This window comes from Neltuma alba, unplaced genomic scaffold (genome assembly GCF_004799145.2).
Source record: "Neltuma alba isolate B1F8T4 unplaced genomic scaffold, ASM479914v2 tig00012322_pilon, whole genome shotgun sequence".
Lineage (NCBI taxonomy): Eukaryota > Viridiplantae > Streptophyta > Magnoliopsida > Fabales > Fabaceae > Neltuma > Neltuma alba.
The window spans coordinates 10,159-29,147 of NW_021636833.1; the positions used below are offsets into that span (position 1 = coordinate 10,159).

The window sequence follows — 18,989 nt, forward strand, 5'->3', positions numbered from 1 at the left end:
ATGGAGGGGAAGTACAGTGTAGTGTGGGTAATTTCAGCCATTCTTCATTCTCTGAGAATCTTAACTACACCCGCAGAAGAGTGGGTTTACATAGAAGAGATAGTTGCTAGGGTCGAGGCCCAAGACGGCGTCACCGATGAACTCCAAGCGTTCATAGTTGAGATTCTCAGAGAAGGAAGAATGACTTTCTTCCAAAAGTGTCTTACTCCTGAAACTATAACCGATGACAAAACAAGGTGATTCTTAATAGAAACAAGTGTACTATAGTGGGTTTAAACCTCGTTAGCGGCTTTATTTATCCACAATGTATGAATATTACTACTCTATATTAATAAAGTATGTTTATATAAATGCATTCTATATACACCAAGGAAACAAGTTGTACTCAAGTCTCTACACCATCTATCATAATCTCCTTTTCAAATTTTTCAATGTATAGATAATGGAAAGGGGTGTCGACTCTTACCGCACCCAAACCATCAGTGGTATTGATGACGACAATGACAAAATAAGGTGATCCTTTATGAAAGTGAAACAAAATCGCTAGTGGGTTTACACTTCGATGGCGGGTTTATCCACATTACAAACATTGTTTCTCTTTGTAAAATAGAAAGAGGCTGTACTCAAGTCACTACACCAAATATCGTGTCAAGATTTGCTGAAAAATAAATTCAAACTAATCAGTTTCATCGCGCACCTGTGGCAGTAGGATAATTGTGACAACCGTTCTTTTAAAACCCATTTAGATCAAAATTTTCAATCTATTCGAACGATTAACCATGATAGAAAAGAAAAAACCTTAAAATTTTAAAATCGCTATCATGGTTAAAAGGAATAAATTTATATTACGAGTCACATCGATCGTTCACTTGGGCTTTGGACTTTCAAAGTTCAGAAATATCATTCAACCATTAGCCCAACCCAAACTTATATTTTCAAACATACGAACTGATAAATCAATTTAATATAAACTAGAGAGCTCATTAGTCAAAAGTCAACACTTTCGAAGGAGCGTTACATGCAGAGTCTAAGATGTCTTGGGCCTCCTCGCGGCCTTGTCATACCAGATAGTAGTAATTAAAAGTATTATTTTACATCATGATAGTAGATGAGCCCTATGTGGCAATATATAACAAGTCAGCACATAGAACAAAAGCAGGGAGGCTATACAAGCTATAACAGCACACTATGCCTCTGGAGCCTTCCCTGATGGGCCACCACCTGAACTATCGCCTGAAAATGTTAAACCACGGGGTGAGACAAACGCCTCAGTAACCAACTTTCCAACTCATCATACATATTAACATGTGCTCGTGAGGTGTCAAGTGGGATAATTATTAAATTTTAATATATATATCAATGAAAATACAAATATGTATATTCAAATAATCTCAATCATCCAAATCCTCATTACGGGAGCTAACACACAAGCCACATAAGTCTATCCCTCACTATAGGGGATCAAACCGACCTATAGGCCTATCCCACACTTTGGGGGACGATTAAATAGTCACAAAGATCCATTCCTTATTACAGGCTTATCCCACACTTTGGGGGACGAATAAAAAGCCACAAGGGTCTATCCCTTACTCTAGGGATGAAGGAAGAAGCCAACCAATGTGCACCAATGGCGGCCTTACCACGTGGTCGGATAACACTCAATCCAAAATCCAAAATCCAAATAACAACCAACCATTCACAATATAACAAAAATATCTCAATCTTTTCCCAGTATAATCCATAAAATAAACCATATATCTTTTCCAAACTTCTCAATCACAATTCCAAAAATCCCACAAGACAATTTTCATAGCTCAAAAGATATAACTTCTCTACTCGAATTCCAAATAACAAATATTATTCAAAAATAACAAAATACTCATACAAACAACATATTAGCACATATAACAAGTGGAAAGTGGTTACCTCTCGTCAAAGCAATACTAAGGATTACCACAAGGTCAATCCTTTGCTCAACCAATAATTAATCTACACAATTAATATAACCACATTTAATATAAACTAATAATTAATTAATTAAACTTCTCTATATTATTTAAATTTCTAATTTAATTAAATTTTTACTCTAAATTCCCGCAACTCTCATAACTCAAAAATTATTAAGTATTTTAGAAACAACTTAAAATTTCTAACAACCCAATTTATTTATTTACCACCTCCAAATTATTTACCTTAATAAAAAGGATTTTCCACAATTCTAAATATATAAAATTATTATTTTCTAAATTCTAAAAACTCTCTTTTTAAGTTTAAACCTCAAAATCAAACTCTAAAAATTTAATAATACTTTAAATATTTATAACTAAATAATATAGTCAAAACTTTAATGGTATAACTACCATATATATATTTCTGTAAATAATAAACTATTTAGCTACAATAATTATTTTAAAACCTCCAGTCACCCAATAAATAAAACTAGACGATTAAAATCTTAATAATATGTCAAACAATCCAAATAAATTGCTTAACTTGAATTTAATCGGTAAAAACATAATATAAATCATATATAACAGATTTTTCAACTAGAAAAATTAATTTAAATACTAAAAACCAACAAATGGACAAATCTAACTAATTAAAATTAACAACTCATTCACTTCTAAATTTCTATAGTCATCTTTTATCAAAACTCAATACTTATATCATATATAAGTCTCAAAATTTTCTCCAATCACTATAGTAATAATGTAAATAGGAAGCTTAAAATATACAGGAAATATTTGTAAAGAAAGTTTGATGAAAGAAGGAATTTTATGTACCTAAAATATCTTCAAAACTCGTTCTTTCCTTCACCGGTAAGCTCCTTTCGCTCTTGCACACACACTAAGCTCTCTTTCTCTCTTTCTCTCCTGCGTAGCACGCACTCACGTTTTCAACTTCCCTCTCTTTCTTGTATTCTTCATTTCCCCAACTACCTTTCATTTTTTTCTTCCCTCATTAAATTCCTCTCCCCCATTTTCTTCCTTCCCTTTTCAACGTTTCAGCTTTCCACCGAATTCGATGGAAAGCTGTGACCTTTTTTTTTAAAAAAAAATATATTAAAATATTATTATTTTATTATAATAATAAAATATTTTTTTATTTTTTTATTGAATTTTTTTATATTATAATAAAATATTATTATATATATTTTTACATAAATCCTAAAAATTAATTTAGGATATTACAATAATGGATAGAGGTGTTGACCCTTACCGCACTCAGACCATCAGCTGCATTGATGACGGCCATGATAAAAAAATAGATGGGCCTAATTAAAAACAGGAGAAAATAAAAGGATATGAGAAAAAGAAAAATTTAACAGGGATCTAATTAAAAATCAGATAAAACTATAAGGACCTTAAGATTAATTATCCTTATTATTGGGAATTATTTATAGAATTAATTGTAATTCTAATTAATAGTGACAGGGTTGAAATAATTAATTTGAATTTTAATGAATCTGATACCATTCTAATATTCAGAAAAAATTGTTATATATTTAAAATGAAAAATTCAATATATTTTTTTCAATGAATTTTTCAATTTTTTTAAAATACCCATATTTAATTAGAAGTACATATAAGGGAAAGATTTGGATAACAACAACCTTCTTGATTTACTACTTACCCTCTGAAATATTTGAAGGAAAAAACTCAAAAGCAATACTTTCTTTAAAAAAATAATTATTACATTTTTATAAGAAATATTTATTTTTTTTCACTTTAATAGGATGTGTAGATTTATACTATGTTTGGGTGGAGAGAAAATAATGAAGAAAGAAAAACTAAAGAAGAAAATGAAAAAAGATTTTTTTTTCCTATTTAGATGAGGGAAAAAAGTGTGAGGAACGAAAAGTGAAGGAGAAAATGATGTAGATCTCACACCTCATTTTCCTCCAAACTTTGCTCTCCACATACAAAGAGAAAATGAGGGAAAAAACATTTTTCCTTTCTACCGCTATATCTGTTTTTTTAGTAAAATAATACCTATTTATTTTTACTTCATTTATTATTTCATGTCTTTCTCCTAAGTTTGTTTGATTGAACAGTAAAATAACTAAAATTGCAAAAATGCTTCTGAAATGAAGTTAAAGGGACAATAAGGAGAGATGTTGTTTTTTTTTTTTTTGCGTTAAACAAATACTATTTTTTCTTCTAAAAAATAATTTTTTTATAAAACTATTTGATATTACAATATAATAACATGATAAAATATCTTTATCAAATAATATGATTTTAAATTATTTGATGATGTTAATGTTAATATGATTTTCATTATAATATTTAATTTGATTTCAATCATGATACATTTTGATATAAGAGGAAAAGTATTTTAGTTATTCAATATTTACTCATTTTTTCCTTTCTATTTTTTCTTGTTTATCCATAGAAGAGAGGTGATCATATTTTTTTCTCTTTTCCCTATTTTCTCTCCTTCCATTTTCTTTCCTTCCAATTTTTTCCCCAGTCCAAACAGAGGGTTAGAGATGAAAAGAATATGAATTTATTAAAAAATAAAATAATATATATAAAATGTTGAATCCCGATATTTTTAATCCTACTAATTACTATTTCTATCTAGAAATTTGTGGTTATATTTTCTCAAGAAAGATTTATTTTAGTATTTATTTAGAATATATGCCAGACTTTTTTCTTCTTCTTCTTCTTTTTTTTTTGCTCCCTAATAAAAATTTTTAAACTTTGTCATTGCATGATTTATTGTTTCCTTGTAGTTTTCATTTTACTCACTAAACATTACGCTTCAGCCTCCTGGCAGAGGACAGGTAGTGGACCATAATAACAGAGGGCAGGAGGAAGGCCAGATCGAAATTTCCTTCAGCCTCCTACTCCCGCTCTCTAATCCTCATCGTCTCTATCCGGTTTGCTCCAATCTACTTTGACAGCTCTTCATTTTGTTGCAAAAGTCTTCCATTCTCGCCTCTTCTTCCACACATTACTCCAATAGGCATAATCACAATTTTTAGTTTGTTGGTATGTGCTCCGCGCCTCATTTTATGTGATTAAGATGTTGTGCGTTGCGAGCAACTCATCATGTATTCTTCAAAGTTGATAAAAAATACATGTTAAACAATGAATGCTCCAGCGTGTGGGGTATTTCTTGCAATAGGTATGGGTCTAACTATTTGACTGCTTATTTTGATTTTTTTTTTGTCAATATCTTCTTGCTTGCCAACGATATGTTTTGGTATTTAAATTAGTGGGGTAAAATGTTGACCTTGATATGGTTTGGCTACTATTTGTATATTCCCAAGTCTGTGCCTTGTGATATTCTTCTGTGTTAAAATTGATAACTCTCAAGTTTTAATATATTTAAAGAGTATTTTGAGTGATTTTGGAGGATTATAATCAAGACACAGACCAGTCGAGACAGTAAGTCAAGAGTCATTAGGTTAGATCAAAGTCAACCAAGAGTCAAATGGGTGAAAAATAAAAAAATAAAAAAAAACATTTAAATTTTCACCAAACCATCCCAGGATTAAATGTCAATTTAATACATTGAATTATTAATAAAATAATCATATACTTGTAATTTCTTGTCAACTTTTTATGCAATGCCTTCCCTAAATTGAAATCATAATATCATATTACTAAAATTACTAGGTATTGATCCAAGCAAAATATCAAAATAGATAAATGATAATAAAATATGGAGAATTACAATAAGGTCTTAAGTAAGGAAAAAAAATTACAAAACAAGTCTAAGAGGTTATTATTCTCTACTTTAGAACTTGTTATTATAGACTGCTTAGGTTGTTATTTGGACATTTTAGTAATTATTTTCCTTTCTTAGAACTTGATTGTAATTCTCCCAACAAAATATTCCTCCTCACAACCCTTCAATCACTAAATAAGAATTATCAACTACCTAAAAAAGAAAAAAAAGGTCATCAAAATAGCATTTAAAAAAAAAAAAAAGAGACAACCAAATTAACCCACCAAATTAGTCAAGTTAATTGGGTTACTCTAGGTCATTTTGGTTTTTTTTTTTTTTTTTGCCTTATAGGGGACAACCAAACCGGCCAGTTGACTGGTTCACTGAGTTGAAAGATAGGGAGTAGTTTATTTCCTTTCTTTTTATTTTATTTTATCTGTCTTTTCTTTTCAGTTTTTCCTTTTATTTGTTCTCTCTTCTTTTCTTCCTTTCAGAAGTAGAACGCACCGTTTGGGGCTGATGGTTTTGAATCCTAAACACGAGTTACACGTGCTTCGGGAGGGGACGCAGCGTTTGATGGAGACCAAAGAAGGAAATCCGAAATCATCGAGTTGAGAGACAGGGAGCGCTGTTCATCGAAGAGGGGAGGCGGAAATTACTCAAATTAGTGTTCATCGATCATCTTCTTCGGCTTGAGTGGTTCAGGGAGCGAGAGAGACGGACGGGACTGGTTCGAGCTCTTTGTCTTCAACCTTCGAAGGCGAGTTTGCGTGGGAGGAGACGCCGTTGGGTTCTTCTTCTTCGCTGCAGAACGCGATCTCGACGGAGGAGAGTTTGGGAGAGAGTTCTACTGTTTTTGGTTCAGAATTAAGAGAGAGAAGGCGCGACTGGCTTGTTCATCTTCTTCTTCAAGTACGACGGCCTTGGGTGGAGGAGAAGCAGTGCTGGCGTGAAGATAGAAACCCGTCGAACTGAACCAGAGGAGCTTGAGGAAGAGAGATTTGCATCAGTGTTTTGTTCGCTTTCCTTTTCTCTTTATCCAGTATGATGTTTGATTTTGGAGTTAATGTTGTTGAGCTGAGATTGATCAAAGTCATGTGTGGCTAGTTTGCTTTGCAACCTAGAGGAACTATGAAGTTGTTTGTGATTTAGAGATTCTTCCCACTGTTTAGTTATCTTAATTTTAATTTGTTTTACTTAATCTTGTTTTTAATTCTAACTTGCTCAGTGCTTGGCACCAGTGAGCTTGTTTTGGGAATTTAGGATTGAACTTGATGAGGGGAATCTGAAATAGGCCTTGTGATTAAGTAATGTGGAATTGGATTTAAACTAATTTGCACCTTGGATAGACATATACCTAGAGGCTCCACATAATCAAGTTAGAGTGAAATTGGATTAATTTGCGCCTTGGATAATTGTGAGAGATTACATAATTAATTGAGATAGAGTTATAAGTTGATGATAGGCACTTTTAACTAGTAAGACTCTAGATTAACTAATTAAGTTTAAGTACAATTAATTCAGTAGGGATAATATCTAAGAAGCAAATAATTAATTTGTAACTCTGGGTTGTTCTTTTTTTGACGTTTGTATTTGTTAATTTCATAATTCTTGCATTGTTTAATTTGAATTTTATTTCACTTAATTCAAATTCAATCTTGACTTTTTCAACTCAAACAAAAAGAGGATTTTTATTGCCTAATCATTGGTTAACTGAGTTTTTCATGGAATCGATCTTGATATGCCACTATCTCTTTTCTTACTGCCTGTACACCGTTAATATTTGGTAGCATCAAGTTTTTGGCGCCGTTGCTAGGAAATATTAAGTTCTTGATTTGGTCACTTTTTGATTGAGACTAGTTTTGGACAGGTTTGAGATATACTGTATAGGCTTGTGTAAGCGTTTTATTTTGTTTCATTGGTTACGTTATTTTTCATAAATTCAAGTTCCAACCTTGATTGTGCTTCCTTTTGTAGATTGCGGGGAAAGAAGATGAAAGTCAAGGTCTTGCGTATCCTTGCAATGCTAGTCTTATTATTACTTTTTGTTGTGTTCATTGTTTCAGTTTTTATTTTTTTTCCGTTTTTGATTGTGAATTTTAGTAGTCTTATTTCCTCTCTGGGGTCTTATATAGTTGTGAGAGTGGTTTTACTCTACTTTTAGATTGGAATGTTGAAATTACAGTGCAGATATAGATAGTTCACTGTGGCTGGTGCTGCATGTAAATTGGGAATTTTAAATCTGTTTGAGGGAACCATGGGATTTGTAAAATGACCTCCTTTTAGAACTGAGATGCCAGATAATAGCTTATCACAAACTGCATCAGGAACTTTTAAACTGAGATTCCCATCTGATGCAGGCAACTATAAAGGTTTCAATGTAGTTAGTTTTAAAATTCTTATATTGGGTTGTAGCAGAATTTCCATGTTTTGAATTTACATGTTTGTTTTTGTGTTTAATTATGAAAAATTTTGTTGTAAGTATATCAAATGTTCTGCGGAATGTTTTGCTTGACTTAGTTTTCTGTCTGGATTTCCCCTGGGCTTCCAAAAAGAGTATGTTTTCTTTCTATCTTGAAGATCTGTTATGTAAAATTTTAGCTTTTAATTTGTCATATGTAGTTGCAATTTATATTTGCACGTAAATGCTAGGGACTATTAATTAATTATGGAAGCTCCTTGGCATATTTAACTGTTGATGGTTTTCCTGTCTTAAAATGTTCACATTCCTGCCCCTTGTGTTGATTATAGATGGCATGCTGTTGCGTCATGGACTTGGGACGCTCAGGATGAAACATGTGGGATTTGTAGGATGGCCTTTGATGGCTGTTGCCCAGACTGTAAACATCCTGGGGATGACTGCCCTTTGAGTAAGTTACAAATGATATCGCATATGGTTTTTATTACTTCTTTCATACTCATGCTAAATAATTATGATTGAATTCTTTAAATTTGAATCTTCAGACCTGCAGCTGAGGCAATAGCCTTGATTGCTGGTTATTTGATTATCTGGGAGTCCACCTTCATCTTTTCCTACTTTGAATACAACTTGAAAAGAATTAGGGAAAATTACATACAGGTTCCAAATAAGAAAGTAAATCACCCACAAGTCCCAACCGCTTGTAAATGGGACTAAGAAAATAATTAACTTCTTTATTTGGGACTTAATTTTGATTCTCCCCAAAAACTGTGTATAGATTAAAATGCTACTGACGTTCTCCTCCTCCTCAAACTTCACTCCACACCAGAAGCGCTTGTTAGTTGTTTTTCTATCTGCATCTCTCCTCTGTGTTAATATGTACTTGGTTTAGAGCATCAAAAGAAAAGGTATATACTTGGTTTAAAGTTGCCCTGGACTCTAGATCAGATAGGCAGTAGGTTGATTCATGATACTGGTGAGTAACAAGCTGCCAACTCGCCAATGTGGTTGAAAAGTAGGTTCCTGCCTGACCTATAGGACTTAACTTTGTGGCTGTGGCTTTAGGTGTAGAGATACCTGTGGTGCAACGGAGCTATAGTCATTAGTCAAGTCCTTCTGAAAGGGCGTGACCTGCACACCTCCCGGTGTCAATCTTATCGAGAGTTTAAGTCTATTGCTGGTCTAGTGGTTCTATTGTTCAAGTCCTGTCATGACTGGATCCAGAATTTCAAAATTAATTAGTCTATTACTAATTGCTTGAACTTACTTTAAAGGAGCTTGTGATGGTTTTTTCCTCAAAGGTGTTGCTATCTCAGTGTTGCAGAAAGATTGGCCTGTTTTGTTGCACACTTGATGAATATGTTATTATCTTTATTTTTTAGGTTCCTGTTGGGGATGTCATCATGTTCTTCTTTTGTTCCTTAATTATTATTCTTTTTTTTGGGGGGGGGGGAATTTAACTGTTTCTTTTTACATCTTGCAGTTTGGGGAGCATGCAATCATGCTTTTCATTTGCACTGTATACTGAAATGGGTGAATTCTCAGACTTCGCAAGCTCATTGCCCTATGTGCCGTCGGGAATGGCAGTTTAAAGGATGAGATAATGCTTCATGCTCTTTGAAGTTTGATCTCTGTCTCTCACACCAGCCCATAGCTTTATATGCCCACAACATTTAAAAAAAAAAAAGGCAGTAGCACCCATTATTAGAGAAAAATATCGTTGGCAAAAAGTATATATAGAGAGAGGGAGAGGACAATGTTGAATGAATGAGATCAAGTGGAACTTCTGATAGTTTAAGGATTTTTTTTTTGGGGTAAAAAGTAGTTTTAGGATTCTAATTCTAAATTGAGTAATATTTGTTGTTTGTGATAACATATTCAGACCAATTAGTATTCTACAAAGGCTGGTTTCAATCGAATGAAGTGCTTTGTGTATTTATATGCTTTGCACGTGCTATTAATGATGTTTATTCTAAGAACACTTCAGAACATGCATGGAAATAAAGTTTTTTTTTAACCAAATATTATGCTACCTATTGTTATATGGTTTTTTTTTTATCCAGATACGACAAACAGTGAAAAAAATGACTCAAATGTTATAAGATCAAAATATTTATTCAAATACCACACCTGAAATCGTTCAAACGACGAAAGAGTTTAAATTTGTACAAAAGTTGTTCAGGTCAAGAACGATTTTAATAGGACCCACATCACAAAATAATGAAAGTTGTTCTTAGTCTGAACAATTTCAGTGGGACCTACATCACAAAATGAAAATTATTTTTGGTCTAAATAATTTTAGTGGGACTCACATCACAAAATGAAAGTTTGTTCTTGATCTGAACAACTTTAGTGGGACCAACTATACACATTTGTTTTATACTCCACGTGGGTTCCATGCGTTTTCAGTTTTTTTTATTTTTGACCAAATTATACTTTTGCCTTTTCCAACCACACACGCAAAGTGCTCCTTCCTTTTCCAAATATTCCCATCAATATAGAGTAGTCATTTATTGTCTCTCATGCGTGAGTCCGTTGTTTTAGCATGTGAGTGTATGGTATGAATTCTGTTTCTATAAGGCATTCCGCATTTCCACTCAGCACAAGCCTTCTCCTCACTTCTCAAATTCTTCTTTCTCTATATATAAGGCATTCGCGTGAAGTAGGTGAATATGTTTTAACTCAACTTCAATTTTTCATATAATTCAATTCTTCTTTCTCTATATATAAGGCATTCGCGTGAATAATTGAGTACGTTTTATCTACAACTCCTTCAATTCTTCTTTCTCCTTCCATACTTTCGCGTGAAGTTGGTGGTGTGTGCATTCTCTTGATTAATTTTTTTTTAATTTTGATATGTATTTTGCTAAATGATGGATAAGAATTTTATATTTAGTCATTTTTACATGGGGGGAGCTCGAATTTCTGTAGAACAAATCAAGAAAAGAACCTCTTTTTTTTTGTTTATATATATAATAAGGTTCGGATATTGATATAATTCATCCAATTCAATTCTTCTTTGTAGTACAATACTTTAGTCGATTTCGCTTCATTTATCATATTTCTCGTTTAGTTTAGTTTGAATTTAGGTTTATGAAATTTAAAAAAAAGAGTCTTTATGTCACGTTACAGAGGGCCTCGTTAGCAAAAGGCCTATAGTCGAAAGCGAACTTAGAAACCAAGCGCGCTTGGGTAAAAAATCTCAATATCGTATTCTATTAATCCTTATCTTCAGATTGTTATGTTCTTTATGTCCTAAAATAAATAAAAAATGGAATATTTATTTGAAATTGACTATCCATCATTTAGCAAAATACATATCAAAAAAAAAATTAATCAAGAAAATGTACCTTAGTCAGAAGAAAACTTAAGCTTCAAGTTAAGATAAAACGTATACAATATTTGCAAGGCCACACACACCACCAACTTTATGCAAAAGTGTGGAAGGAGAAAGAAGAATTGAAGGAGTTGCAGATAAAATGTATTCAATTCTTCACGTGAATGTCTTATATATAGAGAAAGAAGAATTGAATTATACGAAGGATTAAAGTTGAGATAAAACGTATTCACCTACTTCACGCGAATGCCTTATATAGAGAAAAAGAAGAATTTGAAAAGTGAGGAGAAGGCTTCTGATGAGTGGGCATGCCGAATGCCTTATATAAACAAAATTCATACTATACACTCACATGCCAAAACAAAGTACTCACGCGTGAGAGACAATGAATGACTAATCTATTTTGATGGGAATATTTAGAGAAGGAATGAGCACTTTGCGTGTGGCTGGAAAAGGTAGAAGTGTAGTCTAGTCAAAAATAAAAAAGCTAAAAACTCATGGAATTCACGTGGAGTGTAAGACAAATGTGTATAGTGGGTCCTACTGAAGTTGTTCAGACCAAGAACAACTTTCATTTTGTGATGTGGGTCCCACTGAAGTTGTTCAAACCGAGAATTATTTTCATTTTGTGATGTGTGTCCCATTAAAGTTGTTTAGACCAAGAACTTCCATTATTTTGTGATGTGGGTCCCATTGAACTTGTTCTTGGTTTGAACGACTTCTGTACAAATTTAAACCCATTCATCGTTTGAACAATTTCAGGTGTAGTATCTAGGGGTGTTCAAGAAGGATCCGTCCCGGTCGGCCCGTTCCGGTCCCGGTCTTATTGGGACGGGACGGATCCTTGCTGAAATTTTTTGGGACGAGACAAACAGGGACGGGACAAAAAATGGACCGGGACGGGACGGGACACGGGACGGGGTCGTCCCGTCCCGGTCCTTTTTTTATTTTTTTATTTTTTTATCTCATTTATATAATATTATTTTTTTCATATTTTTTTTAAGATTTGAGACTATTGTATGGAACTATAGATATATTTATTTAGAGTTTTTATATTTGTTAATGATTTGAGATTATTGATGATTAGAATTTTTAGCAAGTTTTTATTGTGTTAAAAGCTTTTATTTAGAGTTTTTAATGATTATTATATGTAATATTTTGAGTTTTTGTTTAAGAGTGCCCAAACAAATAAAAAAGAAAATAAAAAAATATTTTTATAAGGTTTAAGCCAAAAAAAGATAATTAAAAAAATCAGATTTTATTTAAAAAAATTAAAAAAAATACAAAAAAAAATAAAATAAAAAATAAAAAAAGAGGTTCGGGACGTCCCGGTCCCGTCCCGGATCCATCCCGTCCCGACCGGGACCGGGACAACCCCGGGACGGACCAGGACACGAGACAGAAAATTTGTCCCGTTACTGTTCATCGGGACGGAACCGGAACGAGCCTGTCCCGATCCCGATCTGTCCCGTGAATTGCCCTAGTAGTATCTGAGTAAATATTTTTTATCTTATAGCATCCGAGTAATTTTTTTTACTGTTTGTCATATCTGGATAAAAAAGCCATTGTTATATACATACATATATATTGTTAAATCAATAGGCAATGGTGGAAAATGAATTTGAGAGGCATAGATTATTGGCTTGGAAGTACAAGATATGTAATAATGGCAGGGTTGGTTGGGCATGCGAGAGAAAAGAGGATTCTCTCGTTGCTTTTTGGGGTTGCAATGAAGGCCCAAGCCTGGAGAAAAAGATAATTCTCTTTTTAACGCTGTTGGCCCAAACCGCATAATGAGATTCTTTTTAATCTGCTTCATCGTCTTCATTTTTCTCCAATATCTAACGTTTTTTTTTTTTTTTGCTACAATCCAACATATAACCTTTTGATCAGCCGTTCTGGTGTTACTTTTCTTTTTCTTTTTCTTTTTTTCTTCCCGTTAAACTGGTGTAATGTTATTTATTTATTATTTTAGGTACACTAATGTTATTTATTTAGATTTTATTCTTGGTTACTACTTAGTGGCGTCTCGGCCCATCATGAGGCCCACTAAGAAAAGTAACATAGAGAAGTGTCTGTCATAGTTGGCCCAATAAGAGGAGCACTTGCTACTAATTTAATTTTCATGCCCTCACCTCTGACCCAAATGATGGTACATTTATGTTTAATGCATATCTTCATTATCGTATCTAATAATTTTCTAATTATATATATTTACAAAATATTATTTTCTCCCAGAAATTTTTCGATGGGGCCACCTTTGACTAAGTCTGACGTAATTGAAGAATATGGTTCGACCAATAAAGTAAAGAAAATGGGTGGACAACGAAATTTGTTAGGATTGGTTGAAATTGGAGATCTAGTGTGAACCAACCACTACAAGAACTCTGGACCAATTTCTTTTCATTTTTTTGGGAAAAAAAGTATGATAGGTGTGATAACTAAAGCGAATAATGAGGATTTTACTTGAAGTAGAAGTAACATTATATTAGGCTTCCTTTTTTGGTAGTGGGGTTTTTTTGATCTTGAGAGAGTTGTATGGTTGAATAAACGGGACGTCCCCGTCATTGTTCCACACATGATATACTACTTTCCATCTTAAATATAAAATCTATTTTTTTAATATAAAAATATAAAACCTAATTTGTAGTGTATTACAAATTATTAGATTCTATATTTTAATTCAGAGGTAGCATCGTTTTTTCTCCTGGTTAAAAAAAAAAAAAACTAACATCAAGTAATAATGCGGTTTGCTGTGACTTCTTACTATCTTCCGACTGTTAGTGAGATTTTCCTTCTGTTCGATATAGAATGACTTAAAACTAATTTTGGTTGATTAATCTGATTAGTTTATCGATGGTTGGCAAGATTGATGGACCTAATGATAATTTGTACTTAGTATGTATCTCACCGGCGGTTTTTAAAAAGCCTAGCGAATTGATTTGGGTTGCGAGTGTAATTTATTATTGGAGGTTATGATATTTTTCTAAGAAGAATTTCCTTTAAATCCCTTTGTTTCATTAATCTCAACAAATCTCTCTTTTTTTCTTTTTTTTTGCCAACAACATTTTAGCTATCCACAATAACAGACAAGACACTAACAAGTAACAACTTCTTCCCCTAGTTGAGGTGAATAATATACACTTTTTTATTATCTCTGATTCTAATTATAAGAGCTAGTTGACTAATTTGAGGAGATTAAAGAAAGAAGTTAAGTTAGTTATTTGTAATAAATACGTGTTGTCTTTTCTAAAATATCTTTGTTAATTAAGTGTATTGGCTAGAATTATCATTGTTAGAAGAACTATCTCAGAAAAAAATATATAAATATGAGAAACAAAATGGATTTGGGTCTTATATTTAGAACTAAAATAAAAATTAAATAAGGTCTTATATTAAGGATCAGATATTCACTGTAATATTTTAGATATCTACAGTTGCAGATAGGGCATTAACGATAACAACTTCTTTCCCTGGTTGAAGTGAATAACAAGAATTCTTTAGATATTTCAGATTTGTTGAATTTAGTGGACCGAAGTGGGATTTGACTATTTTCAAATGGAATTGAATGCAATATTCCCATTTTCTATCTGTATAAAATGGTAATATTTAAAAATTATGAATGTTATCCTAATAACCTTGTAACTTAGCGGTATGAAAGTTTGCCAATAAGTGAGAGGTTGCGAATTCAATTCTACTTATAATCTTATATTTTACTCATCTAATAGGGAAGAAAAAGGAGGTTGTGAATGACAGCCATCTAAATACTTGTATTTAAAAATATAATCACCCCATTGTTAAATTTAAAAAGAATAAAATGGTCCCTCAATAAAATCACATACAGACGCAGAAAAGATCCACTTTGTTAAATTTTTTGGCCAAAGAAAAAAGCAAAGAACTGAGCATGCACTTGATTAATGGAAAATGTCAACACCATGTCCTTAAAGTGTCTGTAAGGCCTTTTAATTCGCGGGATCACAACTTCAAACTTGAACCTCTGATGCAGGTTCTGTGATTCTTATCCTCTACGAATATATATTATAAAGTTCAATATTCATGTCACCTCTAGTGTCTTGTTATTTAATATCACTTCCGATTCTTAATATAAGAGTTAATTTGGTTTTCAATTTAGTCTTAAATAAACAAAACTGCAATTTATTTTTTTTCTCAAATTTATCTATTTTTTAAAAACAGTCCTTATAGTAGTGCATATGTTAAAGGTTCTATCAAATAGTAGTTCTAATTCGTACATATGATTAGTAATGATATTTTAATAAAGATAAAACCTATTTATTACAAAGAACTTACTTAACTAATTTTTTTAATCTACTTAAATGAATTAACTAGTTCTTATATTAAGAACTAAAAGTAGTATTTATAAGCATAGCCCGCATTAACTTTTTTTTTTTTAAATAAATGAATAAATATTTTTTGGTAATAAGGAAATAGATAAGATTTAGTTTTGTTGTATTTGGTACAACAGTAATTAGGAGTACAACATATATATGACAGCACAAAAGGTTCTCACATGAGGGAAGAGGGTACTGACGTTGTACCGCCAATCAAACCAATCCACCAAATCCTTCTCATCATTCTTCTAACTACTTCCTCTTATTTATTTATGCAACTTATTTTTATTTCCTATACATATATATATATGCCACCTAACGAAAAATATATTACTATGATAAATATATATATATGTATATATATTTGATCACTACTTTTATAAAATTTTCTTTTATTTAAGACTTTTATTTGTCTTATGGTAGCACTGATGAACGCGGTGACAAATCATCAACTTCAATATCTGATCAATATATTGTATGAAATTTAATTATCAACATATTATACTCATATGTATCATTTATGTATGGCAAAACGTCGGGAAAATCACTGTATGATCATAAGAGGAAAAAAAAATATTTTATAATACGTGAATGATAAATTTCAGTACAGAAAATATTAACAAGATTCGTATTCTTCACTTGTCATTAAAATTTTTAGTAATTATAACTTTTTTGGTTTTGGGATCTAGTAATTTTTCCAAAAAATATGTGGCTTTCAATGAAATAAATATTTTTAAAAAAATTAAGAAAACATTATTTCTCTTCAACCTGAAAATGATTTTTATTCAACTTTATTTAATGAAATGTATTAGAATTTGAATTGCAGAACATTATTATGACAATTGCTAAACTTTTTAAAGAAGTATCGTTTTCTTAAAAAGAAGGCAAAAAAGAAAAAGAAAAAGAAAAGAAAAGGGGACAGCAAGTTCGTCACGACAAGAACTTACCAAGTATAAGCATATTTCAATTGAGAACATCATCAGTGTTGGCGATTCACAATGATTTTTTTTTTTAAAATCATAAAATTTTTGTTTAATTTTTGTTTGTCTGAAGAAATTGTAATAACAAAATGATTTGTTATCCAATATTTTCAAATTAAATTTGAGTATTATTAGACTTCATAAGTAGTCGCTAGTTCATTCATAGTGATTGTTTGCTCGCAGCAATATGAACAGTTATTCGTTTAAGTTTTTTCCCAGACTCATTTGTTTTGTTTGATTGGTCAGCTTTTCAATTTATTATGAAATTAAATTTACTGTGGATCTTTTATAAATTGTAATTATTAATTCAAAATTTTAAGAATATACTCTTTGATTCTTAATAGAGAACCTAATTGTTAAATTAATTTTGGTCATAAATATAATACTTATTTATCATATTTATCATTTTTTCCTAAATTATCTCTATGGATATTTTCTTAATCATAATCAAGTAAGTGAACGAGTAAGGATATTATGAAAAATAATTATGGTGTTTTAGAAAAAACATATCATATTTCTTATAATTAACTAACTTACCTAATTTCCTTAATCTAATCAAATTAGTTAAATAGGTGTTATATTAAGGATTGAAAGAGTATATAGTGAGTCACACATTATTTATGAATTATAAATAAATAATATAAATGATTTTAAACTCCCATTCCAATTATAAATAGATATGATATACTCTTCAAGTCCTTAATAGTAGTATAAGACTTACTTTACAATGTAATTTGCACTACAAAATAAGTTTTATATTAAGAATCAGGAGGAGTATTATTTTTTTATTTAGATTCAGAGGCACTAATATGATGAGGTTACAAGTAAACATGAGAGTTTTCATATTATTAAATTATAAGACACTAAATAAATATACAATACTATAATTATAATAAAAAATATGATGGAAAGATATATTATACACATATTTTTTGAAAACTTTTGTATTACTTTTCTTTCAATAATAAAATATTGTGTGGTGGACTTCCCCTTTTGCTTATGTTTGCCTATTATATATCTTGTAGTATTAGAGTGTGAGTTATGTAATTCCAAGCTCTTCTCTCTCATTCTGGCGTTCATTTTTTTGCTATTTTTATTTTGGTTTTTCTTTGTGCTCCAATATCTTTATAAGAATTTATCATGATATAATTTTACTTAATTTTTAATATGCTGTCTTTTTGTATTAAAAGACATGCAAACAAACTAAAATATAGCCTTGAATATGACATTCTCTCATTGGATTGGGAAAATTCTCCAAAATCAAACAACAAAGCACGAAGAAAACTAAAATACTAGATTGGCTTAAAACAAATTCTAGTTTTGTGTTTTTTTAACAATTTTTCTTTCTATTCTCTCTTCTTAATACGCAATTATATTTGATCTTAGATAGAAAGCTTTAATTCACTTTAGTTATCATTTTTCTAATCTAATTGATCTAATTTATAAATTTATATACATATATAGACAAGAAAATTTGGGGATAAATGCCTAATTAACAGCTTAGTTGGTAAATAATACCTAAGAATTTTGTGCAACTCAATTTTTATGATATACAACTTAACTTTTTTTTATGTGCAGTCCATCTTTTCTAGTGTGAAATCATTTTTCTCTATACCATATAACCTCAACTTCTCTTTATGCAAATCATTTTTTCTTTATGCAACTTAACTTTTTTGGTATACAACTTATCTTCTTTTGTGCAATCCATTATCCCATGGATTATTTGCCAATTAAATTTTTAATAAAAAATTTATTCTCAAATTTTTCACATATATAATTTGGTGTAATACAATAATATTTTAAAAAAGATCATGTCACATTTGTTTTAATTAACTAATTTATTTAATATTTTTAATATATTTAAATTAATTAAGGGATTTTTGTATTAAAAAACGGAGGTAGTAACAACAAAAATTGCAAACCGCCATGCAAGTTGTTGTAAAGACCAAAATAGATACCCATTCCATTAAAAATGTGAGACACGTAAGAATTACATTACAGGAGTGTCTGTAATTAGAGTAAGACTTTACGAAAATGTCACAATTATTCGAATGCCATAAAGTGCGAATCTCAAGTGGCCATTGCTGGTCACCCAACACAAGCCGGCCAACCTCCACCTGTCCACCAAGTATCTTTTAAAAAACTATTAATTTTTATAATTATGGAGACGTTCTTCCAAACTTTCTTCCTTCGCACCATCATGGGTCTGTGTCTATATAAGATTC

The 18,989-nt window shown here is 31.2% G+C and overlaps 1 protein-coding gene across 1 annotated transcript; it reads left to right on the forward strand.

Annotated features, from left to right (window-relative positions):
- On the forward strand, positions 1-10,037 carry LOC114726021 (uncharacterized). Its single transcript, XM_028912591.1, has 6 exons — positions 1-236; positions 6,174-6,289; positions 6,552-6,721; positions 7,657-7,691; positions 8,431-8,549; positions 9,582-10,037. Exons 1-6 carry the CDS (start codon positions 1-3, stop codon positions 9,695-9,697), a joined length of 792 nt encoding a protein of 263 aa, XP_028768424.1. The 3' UTR covers positions 9,698-10,037.
- The last annotated feature ends 8,952 nt before the right edge of the window (positions 10,038-18,989 follow it).